At 50.2% G+C, this 22325-nt stretch overlaps 1 protein-coding gene across 1 annotated transcript; it reads right to left on the minus strand.

Moving 5' to 3' along the window:
- Positions 1 to 2644: 2644 nt before the first annotated feature.
- Positions 2645 to 22053, minus strand: UNC119 (unc-119 lipid binding chaperone). The gene is made up of 5 exons (XM_055001725.1): positions 21818 to 22053; positions 13638 to 13751; positions 8579 to 8681; positions 7482 to 7654; positions 2645 to 5872 (listed from the first exon to the last, which is right to left on the minus strand). Exons 1-5 carry the CDS (start codon positions 21999 to 22001, stop codon positions 5760 to 5762), a joined length of 687 nt encoding a protein of 228 aa, XP_054857700.1. The 5' UTR covers positions 22002 to 22053; the 3' UTR covers positions 2645 to 5759.
- Positions 22054 to 22325: the final 272 nt, after the last annotated feature.

Here is a 22325-nt window from a genome sequence, read left to right on the forward strand (position 1 = left end):
TTACTGTTGTACTCCCTGCCAAAGACGATTTGTTAATCCCCACTCGAAGACGCCGGGCAGCCCTGCTAGATTCCAGCTGTGACTCTACAGTGAATCTCCTCAGCGATGCTGAGGCTGTGGCTCTCGCGGCCTCTCTAGTTGGCGTTCCAGCGCTCACCATTGTGAATCATCGAACTCTTAGCAAAATAGCTTGCAGCCTGACAAAGACAATGAATGCAACTTCTATCGCAATTGCTGCCCTGAATGCTGAGCTTATCGAGGTCAGACGTGCTGCTTTGGACAATCGCGCTGCTATTGATTATTTGCTGTTATTGCATAATCTAGGGTGCGAATCTGTTAAAAATATGTGTTGTTTTAATGTGTCTGATAATTCACAAAAAATATCTGTGCAATTGAACAATTTACATAACCTAGCTTCTGGTATTAAGCAAGATCTGTTACCCTCTTGGTGGGCCTCAGTCTGGTCCTGGCTGCCTACTGGGTGGTTCGGTCTTCTTGTCCAATATGGAATTGGATTTATAGTATGTTTAATTCTACTTTGTTGCCTGTTACAGTGTCTCCCTGCTCTTGTATCTATGGGGTCGAGGGTGCTTGAAAAACAACCCCACGTGTATCCGCTAATGGCCTCACAGGCCAAAACTTTAGCCAAACAACTTCATTATTACCAACTGCATGCATCTGATGTTGGATCCAATCTAGAGTCAGATACTGAACAGGACTGCTTATTGTAACTTGATTCCTGCTCCTAATAAATAAAAAGAAAAAGAGTGGAGTGTGGGTCCTTAGGTCAGCGGATAGGAAAGCCTACCCTGATCGAAAGGGCACTCTGCTCCCCTTTCCTCGTAAATGCTTAACAAGGCAACGTGCAGTTCCAGCCGTCCAGGTCAGTAACTGGTTAACTGGATGCCAGCAAAGATAAACATTATTTCCTTGGTCATCAGTCCGTGTGTATGCATGCTGTGCTTAAATAAAGGAGCCACTGCCTGGCTAGAGAGACTAGCCTTCGCAGACTGATGCTCAGAATCGCAACCCTGTGTCGTGTCATTCCTACACCATCGCACAGCAAAGACTTTGAATCAGGTTGTGTTCCTTCTAACTTCAGTTCCTGCAAGTGATATCCTCCTCTCCTTCCTTCATTCTTCTTCATGCTGAACTATTTCTATTTCCTTCACTCTTCCCAATTCTCTTGTGAAGGTAAGTCATGTGAGTAGTCAATTTCTGTACAAACTGTAAGTGATCAAGATATTTGTTCATCTCTTTCAGATGGACCAGAATCTCGGGGACACTGGGCCGAATCCACACATCCCCAACCCAACAGGGAACCGGCTATACAAACCGCTTATTTCATGAGAACTTCTTCAGGGGCTTTGATATAGATCCCAAACCTTTCTCAAAGAACAAATCTGTGCACCTTCAGGTGACAAGGCACCATGAGTCACAGCTGCTTGTTTTCTCCTGCACTTTAATGCAGAGCTGACTGCCTGTAGGTAATTCCAAGAGCAAACTGGGATCTAGCAAGATGTACAAAAATATCCAGCTAACACCTATGTGTCACCCCAGGGAAAAAGCCCAAATACATGTATTTTATTACACAAGTGTCAAGAGAGAGTTAACTTGATTGCATGCAAAAGAAAAAAGCACGTCACAGCTGTGAAGTTATTCTCTGGGAAGGATGAAGACAGTGAATAAAAGGAGCGATTCACCTTCCAACTGGCGAGCCAGTGTCTCAGCCCAAGGAGACACACTCCAGTGCCTGCTCGGGTACACTTTGAAGACCACACTGCTTGGGCCATTTTTTCCACAAGTGATCCCTCCACTCTTCCTATCCTTGCTCCCCTCTATGGGGCAATTTCATTTCAGTGGTGGCTCTTCTGCTTTTTACCCCACAAGGCCAAAATCTGATGCCAAGCTTGCCTCGGGACAGCATTGGATATTCTCAGTGTAGCATGAAGGTTGGGCAGGGGTTTCTGCCTTACCGGTCTCTGAGCCCTGGTCCAGCCAAGCTCTGACTAGCAACATCTCACCAAGGTCTCAGGCAAAGGCTTCTCCTATTCTCAAGATCTTGGGTTCAGATTACGCACACCATGTACTGCTGTGGTCTCTCTGAGGCAGAGTAGCTGCTTGGCCTCAGAAGGCCTAGCGTTCAACCCCTAGATTCATCACCCCAGAGAAAAGAGCTGGGAGTATGTGTTGTGAAGGACCTCACGAAGAGCCACTGCCCAAGAGAAGAGGGGGCAAGAGTGGTCTGGACAGGCCCAGGAGAAGGCCAGTCTGCACAGCCATGAGATGCTGGTTTCTGCTGCTGGTTCCTCCAGCCGGGATTGGCTCCTCAGACTGGGTGCCATTCTCCATGACCTGCTTTGCTCCCCCAAGAGGCAGACGCCACTGAGGGCTTCCCACAGGCAGCACAGGAGCAGGTGCCTTTCCACTCTATCCCTCTTGCCTCTGTGCAGCAGCGTATCAGCCTTTTCCAAAAGAAAAACAGAGAAGAGACCCAGAACCAGTATGGAGCCTGCAGAATCTTCTCTGAACTTTTGGTGGTTGCGAACGACTGCCAGGAAAGGGAGCTCACCACTTCCTCAGTACACCAAGCAACGCCCAGAGGGGGATGCCACACGCAAGGAAACTCCCGTGGAACAAAAGATCAAGGACAAAAGTCTTTAATCACAAGTTGGACTCAACAGAAATTTCAAGCAATGGAGGATCAAAATGATTTTGCTCTTCAAGCTGGAAATGCGAACAGCGAAGCACAGGTTGCCATCTCCGTTCTCCCTGGAACACATTCCAGACCCCTCGCGATGAGACTGGATGCTTTGGGCCCGAATCATCCCTGCCAAAGGCGAACCTGCCAGCTCGAAAGCTGCAGAACTCCAAGCAGCCAAGCAAGCCAGTCCATCGCCCCCTTCCGGACCTACGCGAGATTCTTGCATTTGCAAAAATGCCAAGGCAATCCTTGATGGATTTTATTCTCTTGAAACTTGGTGGGCTTTTGCCACTGTTCCCCCAACTAGAAAAAGGGCTGCCCCTTGCCCACTCAAACCAATGTATTCTACCTCTTCCGGCTGCAGACAAAAACCCTGTGGGGAAAACTGACCCTGACGGCAGTGCAGTTTCCAGCATAAGGAAGGCAACCAAGGAGACACTCCCAGAGCTGCATTACTCCAGACCAATGGAGGAGCAGTTCCTTTCAGCCCAAAGAAGACACAAGCAGAGTCCAAACCCAACTTCCAGCTGGAAGGCTCCAGGGGGGAATCACACCCAAGAGTGCAGAAAGACATCAATATCTCGCAACTCCTAAATTACACAAAAGGGTTATCCCAGCATCGCTCCATTATTACCACCTCATAGCAGACCTAGGAACAGATCTTTCCCAGCAACTGTCACACACTGGAGGATGCCAAGAAGCCAAACACGGATGGGGTCCGGGAGCTGGGCCCACACGCTTCCATCTCTGCACCTGTCCCCTTCAGCTGGTGGCCTCATCACCAACTGCATCGAGAAACATCGTGGCTGCAACAGGGCAGACAGCAATCCCACACAGCACACAGGGGATGAGCGACACCCCAGGCACTGAACCTCCGTCCTGCTTCCCTGATGAACAGCCTCAGCAGGAAGTCAGAACTTTTGGGCTGGAGGTCTTAGGCAGGCAAGCAGGCCCACAGCCCTGAAATGCCTGCAGCCCCCCCCCCCCCCGCACTTAACTACTCGGGAATCATCAGAAAAATGGGTAGAAATGTGCTCTCAGGCTTGGTACTTCACAGGGCGCACAAACACATTTTACTACCTAACTGGGAAGTTTCTTGGCTTTCTGCTGCCACCTCGTTCCCTGCCATTGTGTCAGAACTGATTCCACCTTGGAAGATTCTTTGACGATTTCTCTCTGCTGTCCCCTTCTCGCTTCTGTGTGCTGCAACATGGCAGGCAGGACACAGGACTGTTTCTGAGCCCAGCGTAGGCGCAGTTACAGGAACCAGGCCACGATCTACAGATGAGTGACGTGACACACGAACTATCTGTACCTTGCTGTCTGCAACAGGGCTTTAATGTTATAAAAATAACCGTGAAAATTCTCTATGGCCGTCTTAAAAAGGACAACGACATCTTGTTAACTCAGCCGTGGGCTGCATGTATGAAAAGGGACCCCCCCACCCCACCCCCAGGCAAAAACTCCTGGCAAGGACTTCTGCTATTTCTGTCCTAGCAAGGCAGGAATTTTGATACAAAGCAGTTTTCTTTGCACCTGCTTTACATCTGGAATCGGTGATTTATTTATTTCTTTTTTTTTTTGAGAAAATGAATTCCTACCTCCCAAGCCAAGGCAAATAATTACATACCCAAAGCAGCCCCATTACTCCCCCAGGCTGGCAAGCCCTTCTTCCTCAAAGCTATCCTTGTTTGGAGTGACATTTGGGAGGACTCTGGCCTCTGGAATACCATGCCAAAAGGCGCCCCAAGACCCTTGGCTGCTGGCATCTGGAACACAGGTCGCAACCAGAGAATGATCAACCACAACTAAACAGGGCGTTTTTACAACTAACCTCTATATTTTCACGCACCAGAGGCTAATGCACTAAACTCACAGAATGCGACATGGAGACACCAAGAATTTAGAGCACTATCTACAAATGGCAGCTGCCCAACCATGGGGAGAAAGGGAATGCTGAGGAAGACTGTGGGGCTGGGGGTGCTTTTTTAGCTCCAAGGCATCATCTGTGGCTTATGCCAGGTTCACTGTTGATGCTGCTGCCCTGAGCCTATGAGGAGCTCTCAGGAACCTCCCAGGACGGTTCCAAGTGAAATATCAACAGCAGTTCCCATCCCAGGTCTTTAAAGTCCTGTGTCTTAGAAGGGTTTATTCCAAAAGATTCACGAGGAGAAAAAACAGAGGGAAAGTGTTTTAGGAGCACAAATAGAACACAGCTGATGGAAAGTCATTTCTCTGGCGTTCACGTGACCCAAGATAAGCCTCCTCCCCTGGTTGCCTCCCCCAGGCAGAAATCTAGTTGGGTCCCCACCTTGGCAGCAACACTCCCGTGTTGTGCAAAGTTTCTTTGGGAGTGGCAATGAGCCACATCGGCGAGGAAAGAAATAGCCCAGTGGGTTAGGACCTTCCTAGCCTGGCATCTGGCCAAGGGAGAGGAAGAAGCCCCCCACCTCCCCCCACAAAACAAACACCCTCTGATGCCAGAGAAAGCTTTCGTGACCAATCCTGGTGACACCGTAGACCCTTGAACTCTTTGCAAAAAGCTGTTTCATAATGATCCCATCCTGCCCGCGCCCTCCCAACCAGAAAACACAAACGAACCAAGCTGACCATCTTAAGTGTGAATGCCACACAATGACAACCCAGCTGACCAGGAATGGGGGTCCTCCCCAAGGACCGCTGCCCGTGTGCCATCTGATCAAGGGTGCACATCTTAACCCTCCCACAAGCAACAGCACATAACGAACACTTAGCGATCAAAACCAGGGGGCCAGGACACTGTCCGGTGCAAAATGCCTGCCTTGCTAGGCAGAAGTTACTACCCAAAGCTATTTTGAGAGCCTCAAGCAACTAACGAAGTACCCAACAGGGTAAAGAGACCCCCCCTGGAAGGCCGGGGGTTTGCCTCACAGCCCAGGGAAGAGTCAAGACGTCACTAATTTAGTCATGAAACTCCAGCGGACGCAGAGTCCTCACAACTGGCTGCCTGTGCCAGCAGGAAGGCGGAATCCCAGGCCTTCCCCACCAGGATTCGGAAAGCTGCCACGGCTCTTTCTCAGGGTCCGCCGCTGTAGGAATAGTCTGCCTTGTTGTGCATCACCAGTTTGTTGTCTACAAAGTAGAAACTGTCCGACTGTGTTTCGTAGGGGTGAAGGATCATCTCCTGAACTGCAAAAGAGGAGGGGAGGACACAATCAAGACCCTTCTTTTGACTTCAGTGCAAACCAGCGCTTGCCTCAAGGGCAGAGCTGTCACAAGAGAGCAAAGGTACGCCCTTCTAAGTCGTTCCTTTAGTGGTCTCTCCCCAAGGCATCCCCTGAAGAGGCCTGGCTTTCTCAGAAGGCCAGCTCATGAGGCGGACAGACACAGCCAGTTTGGTGTAGCGGTTAAGAGCAGCAGGACTCTAATCTGGAGAGCCGGATTTGATTCCCCACTCCTCCGCTTGAAGCCAGCTGGGTGACCTTGGGTAACTCACAGCTCTCTCAGAGCTCTCTCAGCCCCACCCACCTCACAGGGTGATTGTTGTGGGGATAATAATAACATATTTTGTAAACTGCTCTGAGTGGGTGTTAAGTTGTCCTGAAGGATGGTATATAAATCGAATATTATTATTATTATTTTATGCTGGAAACTCAACTTTCAGGCACAGGAGAGGCCCCATTCACAAGGGGGGTTTGCCTCACAGCCCAGGGAAGAGTCAAGACGTCACTAATTTAGTCATGAAACTCCAGCGGACGCTGTCCTGAAGGATGGTATATAAATCGAATATTATTATTATTATTTTATGCTGGAAACTCAACTTTCAGGCACAGGAGAGGCCCCATTCACAGTGGGACAAGGGGGGTTTGCCTCACAGCCCAGGGAAGAGTCAAGACGTCACTAATTTAGTCATGAAACTCCAGCGGACGCAGAGTCCTCACAACTGGCTGCCTGTGCCAGCAGGAAGGCGGAATCCCAGGCCTTCCCCACCAGGATTCAGATTATTTTATGCTGGAAACTCAACTTTCAGGCACAGGAGAGGCCCCATTCACAGTGGGACAAGGGGGCAGTTTAAGCCTCTCCCTGCCTCACCATTTTTCAAACTGAAATGGCCCCACGGGCTATTTGCCTTCCTGGGGAAACTTCCATATACATAATGAGGCAAAAAGTGGCTCCTGAGGGCTGCTTCAGACTGGGAAAACAGCTCCGCATGGGAGTTATTCTGTAGTTTGTTTCCACGGGCACAAGATAGGAGTTGGGCGCCTCTCCTAAACATCACTAGCATTACAAACATTATTTTTGTTAACGTCTCTGAAGTCCTACAGTTCTTGGAGCAGAGGGCTGAAGGCAGACAGGAGTGAAATCCCCTCACCCCACTGCTCAAAGGACACCAGCTGCTCCCTTAGAAGAAGACTGTTAAGTAAATGGGTTTACGTGTCTTTAAATGCTTGGTGTGGTACAGATGAAGAGTGGGTGTGAAAGAGAGGGGTGAGTGAGTGATATGACTGGTTGATGACTGAGAGGGTGGGCGGAGTAACCAGAGTATCTGTCATTCCTATATGCCATTCCTTTCCTCAGGGCCACATAGTACCATGAAAAAGCCTGACCCTTGGGCATGTTACTAAAAGGAGAAATTTAAGTTATTCTGGAATTTAATTCCTGGTGGCAGCAATCTACCAAGAGGGGGCAAGAATAAAAGGCTTAAAGACCAAATCTACCCAAGAGAAAGAAAGGGGTCGTAACAAAGGCCCTCCGAGGGGAACCCGCATGGCTGACCCACCCCCCACCCCCTACTTACTGAGGTCCTCGGAGAGCTGTGGGAATTCGTAGATGTGCTCACAAGTATTCTTACTGCTGGGAATGCAGAATCCAAATTCGAAATCAAAGCTCTTCAGCAGCTGATCCCGAAAATAGTGCCTCTCAATCATGCGGAAGTTACTTATGGGTTTGTCACCAACCGTGAATTCCACCCTGCGATGGACAGAGGACAATGGAGGACCCATAGGCGGACCCACAGGGTCCTAGCACCAAGACCCCTCGTTTGGGATAGCCAGTCAGGTGGTGCTGTTGCGGCAGTTGCACTCCCCCAGCGCTGCACAACCACCAAGCCTTGGCACCCCCTACTCAGCCCAGCCTAGGCCATCTTTCCTCCCTGCTATCACCTTCAAGACCTCTGGTGAGAGCAGTGTTGCCGGACAAAATAAGGAAGAGGCAGAGAACACTGCACAGCAAAAACAGGCTAACACCTGTGCGATCCCCAAGCAGGAATAATATCTGCCACCAGCCTCTTTCATGAGTCCGTGTTTTGTTTTGCATCAGGGACTAAACTGCAGATGAATAGGTGACACATGATGAAGGGGGAAAGGGGCTAGGGCAGCCACAAGCCTCCCCCCTCCCTGGGAACAGGGACAGCAACATTCACGTCCTCCCTGCCCATGCAATTGGTTTGCAACATAGATCAGGTAAAAACCCATCTTTTCAACATGACCACATTTTCAGCACACTTGGGGACAAGCTGTGCAAGACCACCAAAGATGCTGAAACTAGCTTGCTGTGGTGAGAGGGGGGGGCAGAACCAGCAGCTCAGGGGTGGTGGAATTGGGAAGATGAGGCCAGAGGGGTGAGTTAACCCTTCTTCCTCAAGCTCTGTAGCCGCTTTTAGCATTTAAACACACACGCAGAGGCATGCTTCCTCTGCCAGAGATCCCAGGGCCCCTACCATTCCCAAGGTCCCAGCAGAGACAAGCTCAGCCCTGAAGCATGTTGCAAAGTCTTGCATCTGGAGAAGCCCCAGGACTCAGGGAGACGGAACAGGCTTTTCCAGACCGTTGCTGGGCACAAACTCACCAGGGACCACAGTTTCTCTGTTGCCTACAGAAATCTTCACAAACTTACGTGGCTCCAACCTGTCGCAGTCGAAGGAATGCTGGCGTGAACTGGTAGCGTACAAACCGTCCTGCATTTGGGTCGATGTCCTTCTTATCGTCATGCTCACGTTCTGGAATGGCACAGAACAGGCACAGTCACCAATGTAGCTTTTGCTGGTATCCCAGAACACCCTCACTGTGAAAATTAGGGCTGTGGGCCACCCATTTGGCTGTGGCCCATTTATGGCTATGAGTCCCTAAAACTTTGAATTCCACAACCAGAAACTCCAAGAGTTCAGAATTTAAGGACAAACATGCTTCGAGGAATTGGTGCTCCAAAGGGCCATCCCTGTTGATCAGCAGTCCACATCCACCTCTGGCTTTGGCTTCCAAGCTGGAGCATTTTTTTTTTGAGAATCCACATCATGCTCCAAATGTGCTGTGTTGTCCTTGCCCCATCCTCAGAATGCTCTTTCCCACACCAAAATGAAATCCTGCCCTCAAGTCACTGCCAACTTATGGCAACTCCTGCCCTAAGGGTTTTCAAGGCAAGAGGCTAACAGTGGTGGTTTGCCATTGCCTGCCTCTGCAGAGAGACCCTGGTCTCCACTGGAGGTCTCCCATCCAATTACTATTTATGTCATTTATAGTCCGCCTGTCTCACTGAGGCTCAAGGCAGATTACACAGTGTGAGATTAGTACAGTCAGTATCAAGGATATTTCAATAAACAATGCCATAGACTAAATAAATGCAAGTTTACAAAGACATAACATTAGCAAGAATCCGATACAGAGTTGAAGAAATGCTGAAATGGAACATAAGCAATTCCACAGGTAGCACACAGGAGCACGCATTTTAAGTAAATGGGTAGTACATAAGGCAACATAGTGTCTGTGGTCCCTAACTCATTAGTGAAGCATCTGAGACCCTTTCCCTACATATCAAAAAGAGTCCAGTAGCACCTTTAAGACTAACCAATTTTATTGTAGCATAAGCTTTCAAGAATCAAGTTCTCTTCGTCAGATGCCTGATCCAAACTGGCCACATACAGAAGAGGAGGGGAGAGAGGGAAAGAAGGGGACATATATCACAAGGGGACAGGATGCAATTAGTGTGGAGGCAACCCAAACATTCCTTTGCTAGTAAATGTAAACATCTCCTTTTGGTGTGGAGTCAGTTTGCCGTGTTTGTTTGGAAAGTATCCAATTCCTAAGCCTTCGATAACCACAGCTCTCCCTGCCAGATGCATCTGACAAAGAGAACTGTGGTCCCTATTTCCCTACATATGTGTGTGTTGTGCCCTCAAGTCATAGCTGACTTATAGCGACCCCTGTTGGGGTTTCCATGGCAAGAGACTAACACAGATGGTTTGCCGTTGCCTGCCTCTGCAATTCTGATCTTTGTTGGAGGTCTCCCATCCAATCACTAACCAAGGCTGACCCTGCTTAGTTTCTGAGATCTGACAAGATCCGGCTCTCCTAGGCTACCCAGGTCAGGGGTTCTCAAACCTGCTTGTTGCCATGGCGGGGTAGGGGGAGTGTAATCCAAGCATACTATCATGCTGCCTGGATGGGAAGGTTCACATTTGCAAAGATCCCACCCACACCAGCACAATTTTTCTTCTGAGCACCTTACGACTGCTGTTTTCCCTCTTGCACCACTAGAGGGCTTTTTTAAAAATGTGGATAATCACTCTAATGATGATGATGATTTTTTTTAAACCCCTTAAAAATTCTTCCCGGTGATACAGCAAGGAACAAATGCAGGGGAAATAATGGCAGACAGAACAAAGCACACAGAATGCTCCCATGCGGAAGCTCCCTTGCCAATGAGCACGCTTCTGCACCGGCAGCATGCAACATGGAGAATCCTCTCCATGTGGACACAGCCGCCACCGCATTCAGCAATGAGCCTGCTGCACAACCTCACACGGCTGTATCACACCTGCCAAGTACCATCTTTGCAGGATGGATCATTCATGCCGTTGGCAAGCTAAATACTGCAGGCAAGGCTGCCAGGCTCCTCGCCTGCTGCTTTAAGCACATTCCATCATGTCTCTAAATAAGCAGTGCAAACACAATGTGACACGCTGAATTCATTTTGTCTCGGCTTCCTCCCTTCTTTGCGCTCCAGACTCTGCAACGATGAGGAATGTGTCACCAAGGCAAGACAGGTGCACTCGGGAGAATCCACATCCAGCTGAGCGAAGGAGTGTATGCATCACCGGACAGGGAGAGGGGAGAAAAGGGAACGCAGCTTTGGCAGCACAGGCTTGGATTAAGAGAATAAAATGCAGAAAGGCCACTTTGCCACATATACACAGCATATCTAAAAAACAGTCTGTGTTGGGGAGGGGGGCGTGCAAACGGATTACTTTGCAGATCTCTGCTGTGATGTTTATTTCACTTTGGGAATTCACTTTGGGAGTCATCAATATCCTACTCAGCCCTGCACGGCCAGGCCACCAAAGGGTCACCTTCCCCAACATATCTCTGCTCGACAGTTGAGGGCACCATAGACTCCGTTCTCTGTGCCCCCTGCCAAAGCTAAGTTGGGGGGCCCCATAAGGAGACCTCTCCAGCTGTGGCACCCAAGCTGTGAAACTCCATCTTCACAAAGCTCACCTGATGCCCAGTCTGTATTCTTTTAGGTGCCAGGCTAGGTAAGGTAAAGGTAGTCCCCTGTGCAAGCACCGAGTCATTACTGACCCATAGGGGGACATCACATCATGATGTTTTCTTGGCAGACTTTTTTTTTATGGGGTGGTTTGCCATTGCCTTCCCCAGATGCCAGGCTAAGAATATTTTTATTCTCTCGAGCCTGCTAGGACCCACCTGTCAGGGTTTTTTTTAAAGGTGTGGCTCGCAGTGGCTCTTTTAATGCATTGTTTAGAATATTTAAGATCTCGATCCGCCTTTAATCTGATGCGTTAATGGTTGCTGTGTTTTCTGTCTTTATCTTTGATGTTTACGGGGTGGGGAGTTACTTTGTTGTCATTTTACTGTTCATTTTACAAGCGACCTCAAATATAATCACACAGAGGAATGAGATATAAAAAGATGCACTCTACTATGAAGCAAAGTATTTTGTGCTGTGGAGAATTGCCCCTAACCCAAGAATTCACCCCAGTGTTTCAGCCATGGTGACTATACTGTGTGCATGCTCAGGAACTCAACTGCAAACTCATAGCTGGCAGAAAAGAGGGGGCTGGGGGGGGGAAGGGACAGCAAGCTCCAAGCACAGAGCACAAGCTCTTGGTTACACTGATAACTCTGATCAAAACAGGACAAGTTTTTAACACTCCATATCCTGCTGGAAGGTGACATCCAAAGGGACAGAACGGGAGACAGACAAATTGCTAGAATTTGCTCATGAGTCAGGAAGATCTAAATGACCTCAGGGAGGGGCGGACACTATCAAGGGGAGATTAAAAATTCACTGGACACAGAAAAGAAGCTCTCTTCCATCTTGTTCTTCTTCACTGTGGATGGGCCCAAGCCACGAACGAATTAAGCTTTTCCCTAAGAGCCCCATCTTGTCTATGTGGTAAGACACAATAAGGAGCAGTTCCAAAGATGCTGAACTTTTACTGAAATTTCAAGAAATATTAGACAGTCCTAGGCCATTTCCAGACGGCTTACCTGCCTGCGGAACGTCGCGCCATGTTGCGGGGAAAACGCGAAATGTTGCATTTTCTCGTGCGAGTTTTGTGCGACGTCGCGCAAAACTTGAGTGAGAAAACACGGTATTTCGCGTTTTCCCCGCAACATGGCGCGACGTTCCGGAGGCAGGTAAACTGTCTGGAAACGGCCCTAGTTAAACATCACTTAGGTACTGAGTGTAGGAAAACAAGATTGTGTGTTTTTATCTTCTCTTTGTCCCCCTCCTCAGCCGGAATGCTTCAACAGACCATGTGTATTCTCTTCAATCATTTATTATTAACTTTCACATATTTTGAATGCTCTAGGCCTGATCTCAGAACACACACCTTGCCACAGAGGAAGGCAGACTATAAATAAATCAAGCAAGCAAATAAATAAATAAAAGTTGACCTACTTGCTCCTCATCAAAGATATCTGGAAGTGCACAACATAACCACACTCTTCCATAGTCCCCTTTTCATCACGAAAGGGCTTCAGCCGAAAATCTCACATTGTTTGTCCCAAGAGGCAAGAACTTGGGCCCAACAGATCTACATTCCTTATCAGTATAAGGAAACCATTTTTGTGTTGACAAAGCTATCACTGGCCTAGACAAGAACCAGGTCTTTTCACGTCAGGCCCTGGCAGACTCAGAGCAAGGACAAGAGACAAGATCAACACAACACACCCAGTTCAGGCATGCAAGGGAACAATTGGGCAGAGCAACACTTTAGACTGCGGGGGGCGTGGTTTGGAATGCTCCTCTGAGTTAAAAACCAACAGAAGACTAGCCTCACAAGCACAGATGGAACTTTTTCTTCTGTTGTGTTAGTTTTCTACTTGCAGGGAAGGTTTTTTTATGTAAAGGAACATTCAAAGTTGGAATCCTCTCCTGTGGCCTGAAAGGGTGTGGGAGTCTGTGTTTGCACCTCATCTGTTTGCTTGTGTGAACCAGGGAAAAGCACAAGATTTGGGGGAAGGAACAGGCAGGCTGTTCTAGGCTGACACGGCACTCGGCAAGATAGTCAGACTGCATGGAGACAGGCCAAAGGCAATCAGCCTGCAGTCAGCCTCTCCTGGCTTCCTTCCTTCCTAGAGCCAGTTTGGTGAAGTGGTTACGAGCGGCAGGACTAATCTGGAGAGCCGGGTTTGATTCCCCACTCCTCCGCTTGAAGCCAGCTGGGTGACCTTGGGTAACTCACAGCTCTCTCAGAGCTCTCTCAACCCCACCTACTTCACAGAGTGATTGTCGTGAGGATAATAACAACACACTTTGTAAACCGCTCTGAGTGGGTGTTAAGTTGTCCTGAAGGGCAGTATATAAATCTAATGTTGTTGTTGTTGTTATTATTTTGCCAAGCATGCAGGGAGGGACCCCCGAAAAGAGGCCACTGAAGAACGAAAGGAGGGAGCCATGGGCAAGTTTGCCTGCTCTGCTCACTCACCTGAAACGGGGGGCTTGGTGATTTCGAACAGCACTGTGCCCGACTCCATGTCTCGGATTTTAAACCGGGTGAAATCGATCTTGTACACGTTCTCCTCAAGACTGCACAAATAATCTGCAGGAGGAAATGTCACAGAGTTAGGAGGAATGGCCTTGGCAGACCTTCACTGGAGGTGCCCTTCAGCATCACAGGCCCATGTTTGCCCTGTGGCCAAGCCCTCACTGATTGGTGGAAACTGGGCTGCATCTAGCACACAGGTCCAGGAAAGACTCACAAAACACATGGTGTAAGGCACAAAATCCATTCCTTAAAATGTAAGTTGCTAGACCTCATGGTCATGAAGAGAGTACGTCTTCAAAGTATGCAGACAACCCCTGGCAAATTTCCCATGCTTCAGGAGCTCCTTTTCCTTCCTCCCATCTTCAGCAGAAATAATATAAATTATGCAAATATATGCAGGTTACAGGGTTCTATAGGGATAGTTTAAAATGCCTGAAGTGGCCACAACAATGCGGGGGGGGGGGGATGCAGGTCTTAATCTCACATTCTCACAAACGCACTGCCAAGCCAAAACCTCAACTGAAATCAGCACTTTCTAGATCCCCCAAAGCAATGCAGAGGAATCTGGCAACATCTCCCCCACCTCCCAAAAAACAACCCCATTGCAGCTCCAAGAGGCTTGGACTTCCCAGCAAAATAAGCTGCTTTGCAACCCCAACGAGAGAAGCAACCGCCCCCTGCCCCAAACCAGCCCTCTGTCCCTGCTCTGCTCCTGGAAGGAGGGAGGGAGAGACTTAACACCAGCTTGTCTTAAGCCTGCTGGGGAAGACCACAGAAGGCTTCTGCTGACTAAGCGGATCTAGGCAGGGACCAGGAGAGCTTGTCAAAGTGCCATCTGGCTCTGCATGGCAAAACTCAGCAGTTGCCGGATGAGTGCTGCATGGGGGCCCTTTAATGGCCTGCCAGGGCAACAGCTCAAACTCCTGGCACCTGGACCCTGTGGGACTGGAAGCCTAGCATTGGGGCTGGACAGCCACAGCCACAGTGAATTGCTCAAGAGCTTTTCATACCCCACCCTTCTTCCAAGCAGCTTTGAGTGGCGGATGCAGTTCCCTCTTCTTTCCTTTATCGCCACCATGCTGGGAGAGAGTGACCAGCCCAATGCCAACCTGCAAGTTTCATTGCAGAGTGGGCATCAGTACCTGCATTCAACACTCCAGTCTAGCCACTGCACTGCATTGTGGCTCCCTTGCAGGCTGAATGAACACCAACATTCAGGGTGTGCGGTCAGGGCCACCAACATCATATATTGACCACCCTGGGGAGGTAAGTCCCTTCCCTAGAGGTTCTGCCTCCCTCCTGGTTGCTTGAAATTAAGAACAGCGCCTGGCATGACAGCTACAAAGAACAGCCAAAGAATGCCACCAGCTCCTTCGGGGGGCTGCCAGGGCACAGGGCCCCCATTCGAGGAACAAGAGCTGGCCTCCCTCTCCAAGGCATCCCTGTCCTGCTCTGGTTGCATTGGGCTTTGCATGGCTCAGTCACAGCAGTTTCCCTCCCATTAGGATCTCTGGGAATCCAGTGTCAGCCATCTGTTTTCCTGTTCCCTTTCAAAAACTGTAATTGCTTCTGAACCAGTTTTGTATCGACTGCTGTTGTTGACTGAACAGAGGGCACTGACAGCAGCAGTAACAATACAAGTTACATCGCAGAAAAGAAGCAAATCCATGCGCGAAGCTATAAATGCTCCAGCTGGACAAAGCGAGGCTCACTCACCTGCTAATTAAAATCAAGAGAGATGTTCTTGTGATCAATGGCTGCCAGTGAAGCACTGGCGTTTGCTGAGCCCGCAGGCCAAGCAACTGACGGGAGGCCTACACCGCCCCTCCTCCCATTTGTGAACATTGTTTTAAAAATCTGCCTGGCTCTCTCTCCCCCTTGGCCAAAGGCACTGAAGGTCACACACACACCAGAAGCAGCTTCTTGCCATACCCTTAAGTCATTGCACTGGTTAGGCCAGTTCCATTCAGGCGGCGCTTGAGAGCATCCATATCCTATCCTCTTGCACACTTTTCTCCCCTTTTCTGCTGCAAGATCAGAAACAACTAAAAAAATTAAAGCCAATGGACAAAACAGAATTCCCTGGAGTGGCAGAGCACCAGCAGCATCCACACAGGGCACAGAGATGCCATCTTGGGCAGGTTGGCAGCAGTGTCTTGGGCCTGCCTGCTCAGAAGCCCAAAAGTGGACAGGCCAAAGAAGGAAGTGGGGATGGCATGAGTCCTACAGAAAGTAGGCAGAGAGAGAGAGAGAGAGAGCAGCAGAGATTCCAGAGGCATGCCAGGCCAGGTCAAACTTGCAAGGAAGGAAGCCTTTCACCCAGGGCCAGGCTCCAGGTGATGGAAAGACGCCTGCAGGTTTGCAATATGCTCCTCACTGCAGATGTTCGGCCAGGGCTACTGACCTGGTTGGTGCTTCTTTTGGCCAGCCGGCATGCTCTCCTGGGCACCTCCCCCCTCCCTACCTGCCGCCATGGCAATTATCTTCTCCCTTTCCCAGGCAGGGATGGTTGCTATAGAAACAGTGTCAGTGGCCTAGACTTTTTGCAAAGGGCTCCTCAGGAGCCATCCCCGCTTTTCTTTTCTGTGGACCCCTCTCTACTCTAAAGCCTCCATGACCAGAGCCTCTGATCGTCAGAAGGGCTTCACCAGGAACAATGGGAGTAACTCTTGTCAAGGCACCAGGACCGCAGGGGCCTCTTGTTGGGCAAGGCAGGGTTTCCTGGACGAGGGATTCTCCAAGCTCTCAGCAGCCAAAATGGCTAGACTCAGAGACTGAGAACAGAACAGCGCCTTCTCCTCTTCAGCAAGCACAGCTGCCATCCTGACATGCCACGTGCCCAGACAGCCCCCGGCCACACTCTGGAAGACCTTCGTCCAAGATCTTGCAGATGGGCAGTGCAGCTTGAATAGTCCATAGGAGGATAGAGGGACCAGTGAAAAGACTCAATACAGAGAAGCTTCATCTATTACAGTCAACAGGAATCAAAAGGTGGGCTTGGGACAGACAGATGGCCTGGATTCATTAGCAAGGCTTCAGTCCATGGCTTGGAGGGGTCGTCGATGGGCTACAGGCTTGCACCCCCTTCTCCTCCATGCTCACACTGCAGACCTACCTCTTCTTCCTGGCTTGCAGAACCAGTTTTCTACAACATCTAAACGGGGCAAATGGGGATTAGCGTGAACCAGGAATTGCCCTGAAAGCACAGCAGGAAGCAGTTTTGCAAACCTTGGTTTGGGTTAAGGCTAACCACTGTTTGCCCAATTTTAGACGCCATGGCCAAATACCTAGAAAAGGAGGATGAAGAAGAAGATGAGAGCACACAGCACATTCCTTATCTCCTATACTAAGCAGTGCCCCTCCTCCCAGTCTGTTTCCTAACAAGCTTTGGACAAGGAACCAATAAGGTCAGGGACTATTTTAAAACCTGCTTCCACCAATATAAGCCAAGTATCAGCTGAGGCAATTAGGGGATTAACAGGCAGGGCATAGAAAAACAGAAGGGCCAAAAGCGGGCTGGAGTCAAGCCTGCCCACCGGAAGCCCAGCTTGAGTCAGTTCAGAGCAGCAAGGCCTGTCTGGCAGAGGAAAAGGAAGCCACACCTAGGGTGTTTGCAGAACTCAGGCAGGCCTGTGTAAAGTGTCCACAACTGTGGCAGAAATGCGCAGGGGCCGAATCCAGCTTCCACCTTGAAAATAAGCATTTCTAACGTTGGCGGCCTGCAAAAGATCAGCTTAAAACGAGATGCGGACAGGTGCTGGCAAAATCTCAAAAGCCAGAAGGATGGGAAGTGCTCTGTGTTCACCAGAAGCACCCCAGTCAATACCCTCTTTCTGATTTCATTTGCAGGACTGGCACATGCTAGCCATGGTGCAGAATCGGGGCTCCTTTGCAACACCAAGTCCATATGGCCCCCTGCAAGGAATTCTGCGCCAATTTTCAGCCGGCGCATAGAGCGCTGCCATTGAGAAAGTCGCCTGAGAACAGGGCCCTTTCTTTTTCTCCCCCTTCCTGCCACCTTCTCTCAAAGCCTATAACAACTAGGCTCCTTTGAGCATCAGTCTGGGGAGTGCCAGCTCAGCCACACCCAGACAGACCTACATGCATGACTCCTGCAGCTGCCTCCAGAGCTCCTCAGGCTATTGCAAACAACAGCCCTCCCCTACTCAAGAGCCAGTGCCTGTTTTCTCTGCTGAAGGGAACTTTGTTTCTCGAAAGCTTATACCCTAGAAATCCTGTTGGCCCTTAAGGAGCTACCAGACTTGAGTCTGGCTCTTCTACTGTAGAACAACACTTGAAAAGATCTGCTCACTCTGGCCACCTTCTGATGCACTTTTAGCCCCATCTCCACCTGACTTCCAAACCATTCCAATTACTTGCTAATTAATTACCAACTTTTCTTCCTCTTTGAGCAGGGCTTTGGTCACATCTGCACGCTGTACAGCTCCTGATGCCCCTACAGGTGCTACACAGAAACAGCTCCATTGTGACTTCCCTGGACAATCCTTAAGCAGACCCCTAATTTGGGTTGGCAAGTCTAGATTGGGAAATTCCTGGAGATTTGGGGGGTGGAGGATGGGGAGGGTGGGGTTTCCGGAGGGACCTCAGTGGGGTATAATGCCATAGAGCCCATCCTTTGAAGCAGCTGTTTTCTCCAGAGGAGCTGATCTCTATAGCTTGGAGATCAATAGTAATTCCGGGAGATCTCTAGCCACCACTTGGAGGTTAATGTCAAATGAGAGAATCCCAGCAACGCCCAGCTTCAGGTCTGCCTTCTGCAAATTGGAAAGGACATTGAGACACAGGGTGGGGTAGGGAGATCCCTGAAGGAGCCCCATGCATACTGCAAGGCGGCACTTTGCTTATTTAAATGCACTATAGAAAATTCAACTCAGCGTATCTGGGTTAGGGTTGAGCAGGAATTCCTTTCAGTCACTGCTTTGCGCCCTTCGCAACCAACACAGCAGTCTCCACAGTTGCCTGTCCTAACAAGTTCCAGGTACACCTGAATAATATGGGGGCAAACTGGAGAATGTCACAAGCCCTCCCCACCCCTGCCTAACTAGATCATACCCTATCCCCCAGGGGATTTGGCTAAGTTCATTAGCTAATGTTTGCTGGCAGACACAGGAAAGCTATAAACAGCAAGCTGATCTGCAAAGGGGGAAAAGGCAGGAGGGGTCAAGTGGGGGGGAATACAATCCCAGAAGTCAGAAGCCCCCCAAACACAAACAATCCAGCCCACCCAAGACTCTCCTTTCCAAGTGTAAACCTTTCACCTACGCAGGGCTAACCAAACACTTCTAAAAACTGTTTCCAGTTGTAGCTCTACAAATCCACTCAGCGCTTATAGATTATGTCTGCAGATTCCCAAAATTCAAAATTTCACACATGGCATTTCATCTCAAGGTCTTGTTGAATCATACGGCAAATACTGCCAAAAAGCACGATCAATACACACAACACAAATGGAACAAGGTTGTGTGTGTTTGTGAATAAACTCTGCCTTTTCAGGCTGGTGGATAATTGTGTGTGTGTTTGTTATGTGCCATCATGTCGCCTCCGACTTACGGCGACCCTATGAAGGAAAGACCTCTGAAACGTCCTATCATTAACAGACTTGCTCAGATCCTGCATACTGGAGGACGTGGCTTCTTTTATTGAGTCCAGCCATCTCGGTTTAGGTCTTCCTCTTTTCCTGCTGCCTTCCACTTTTCCCAGCATTATTGACTTTTTCCAGAGAAGCTTGTCTTCTCATGATGTGACCAAAGTACGATAGTCTTAGTCTTGTCATTTTAGCTTCTAAGGAGAATTCAAGCTTGATTTGATCTAGTACCCATTTATTTGTCTTTTTGGCTGTACATGGTATCTGCAAAACTCTCTTCCAGCACCATATTTCAAATGAATCCAAACCATAGTTTGGATTATCTTGATCTTGGTTCCCAGAGAGACATCTTTATCTTTAAAGGTCTTCTCTAGCTCCCTCACAACCGCTCTTCCGAGTCTCAATCTTCTTCTGATTTCTTCAATGTTAATTTTTGTGTGGGGGCAATTTACTACCAGTGAGTACTGCCAAGTAGCTGCAAGAGGGAACCCAGTAAGCACTGTGAAAGCATCGTGCAAATCACTCTAACAGGAGATGGGCACGATGGGCCCCCTTTAATTGTTTCCTCTATAATGCATTAATTACTTAATTATTAATAATATAGTGCCGACGATGTGCATGGTGCTATTCAGATGGCGCTAGATGACCACAATCAAGCTATTGCAGGATCAACCAAAGTTGCTGCTCCTTCTCTGGGTAATTCCCCTTTGTCAGCTTCTTCTAAGGATGGCCTCTCAAACACAGACTAGCAGAGGAGGTAGAAACGATCAAGAGAATGCCAATGCTGGGGGGAAGGCAGGGAGCAAGGACACAGCAAGGGGTATAGCAAAACATCTCAGACCATCACAGAGAAAGTTCTCAAGAAAACCAGGAGCTTGGGGGTGGGGGCAGAGAGAACAGCCCCACCACCACCACCGGTGTCCAGCTCTGCTCCTCACTCATTTTCCTCCCTGGAAAACACCAGACCAAGAAGGCCAAAACTTTGGAAGGATCCAGTGTCGCCTGGTCATTTGATCCACACAGGCAAGGCTCAAAGCAGATCACCCATCCACAACCTGGTGCTCCATTCCTTATTCCCACCCATCTGCTAAAAATCCTGTACCACCCAGATTCTTCTCCTCATATCTGGCCAGGAATGCAAGAGGACAGCAGCACAAACAAGGGCCGAGGGAGATTATCCCTGGGAGTGAAAAGACACCCAAGGGCCTCCAAAGGACCTGCCTACCAGGAAGACAGGGCCACAAGGCCCACTGAAGAAATGCCCCTTGAGAGGGCTGGATGTAGTCCCACAGGCAGCCACACGGACAAACCCCCAGCTTTTAAGGGGCAGAATTCATTCCGCTCTCAGACAGGCAAGACTGAAGAATCCGGACTGATTTGTGAAGAAGATGCCCCTTCAAGGCTAAAGCGCATAATACACCATTAGCATTCTTCCCAATTTCTTCCTGGCCATTGGGCTTGGCTTACTTGCTCGAGCCACTGGCAGCCATTTTGCTCTCAGCCTGTGACAGCCAGCCCCCTGCTGCTGACAGATGGCCCTTCTTTCCATGGTGGACATGTAACTTCAGTTTACATCATATACCCCCAAATTGTTGGAATCTCAATAAAAGAAATGTGTGGCAGGCAGCTTTACAAGAAGCAGAGAAATTCCAAGGCTGTTTGCACAGCCAACCATTGCTTGAAACAGGAACCTGTAACGAGAGGTCACCCTTGCAGCATTCTCACAAGATGAGGGAGAAGAGTTTGAGCTGGTGTCAAAAGCTGCGGGAAGTGGAACACGCAGAAGAAAGGATACTTTAATCGGTATCACTCCTTCCCTGTGCTAGAAGTTAGTGACTAGCCCAGTGCTGCGATCAACGCTCTGTGTGTCCCACACATCTGGAAAAACAGACACAGAGCTCTGCGGCACCCGAAAGTCTAACATTTACTGAAACACAATTTAAGGGGACAGAGATGCACACACGCCACGGGGTTCTGATTCAGTTTTTGAGGCAACAGCCAGCTCAGCCGAAATTTATTCCAGTAGAAGGTGCGCGGTCCCAAAGCAGATCGCGGCTCAGGGCCCGCCCACTTTACGAGATTCTACCTGGTTCAGGCCCGTGGGCCACCTTATTCGCCCCCCAATCCACTGGAGGCTCTTTGCCCAGCCCAAAGCGCCCCTTTCCAGTGATTGAGCCTCAGTCTGGCACAAGCAAAGGCAAGACCCCGCAGAATCCCTTCCTCCATCGCCCTTTCTGGGCCCGGGAAGAAATCTCTTGTAGCCGGGAGTTCCAAAGGCCCGGAGCCCTCCCAGAACCTGGAGCTCTGTCACCGGCTGCTTTCTAGGAAACTCGGCGACGGCCCCTCTCCGACCGATGCAAAGGGGAGGCTGCCCACTCTTGACTCCCCAATCCCGGGGGGAGGCGGGTGCGGAGAGGGCGCAACGCCGCCACTGCTTAGCCCGGGGCTGCCACAATGTCGCAAGCGCCTCCGCCGAGAGAGGAGCAATCCAACCCAACCGCGGGAGGGGGCTCACCGGAGGTGATCTTCTGCAGCCCCAGCACGTCCTCGGGGCTGATGCCGGCCCGGCGCCCCAGCAGCTCCTCCTCTGTGCAGGTGGGCGCGGCGGCGGCCCCGGCCGCCCCTCCGCCGCCCTTCTTCACCTTCATGGCCTCGCTGCGGCTGCCCGAGGAGCGACAGGCTGCGGCGGCCTGGCTCATGCCCGCCCGGCCAGGCCCGGCCGCGCGCCCTAAGCGCCTTTCCAGCCGCGAATCCCCGGCCGAGGCCGGCGCGGCTCCGCCCAAGGGACGGGGCGAGGGGGCGGGCGGGCGAAGGCGAGCCGGCCCCCGCCTTCTCCGCTCGGGGCCGGGCAGAAAGCGCCTCCGCTGCCCGCCGCGGCTGGGCGATCGGGCAGGAGAGGCCGGACGCCGCGGCGCGCAATCCTCGCCGCCCGAGCCCGGATGGATCGCGCGTCAGAAAGAGTCTGCCGGGGGCATCCAGGCCGTGTCTCCCGCTTTGGCTGTGGAAAGGGGTGCGCGGTGCGC

The sequence above is a fragment of the Eublepharis macularius genome, chromosome 17 (assembly GCF_028583425.1).
Source record: "Eublepharis macularius isolate TG4126 chromosome 17, MPM_Emac_v1.0, whole genome shotgun sequence".
Classification (NCBI taxonomy): domain Eukaryota; kingdom Metazoa; phylum Chordata; class Lepidosauria; order Squamata; family Eublepharidae; genus Eublepharis; species Eublepharis macularius.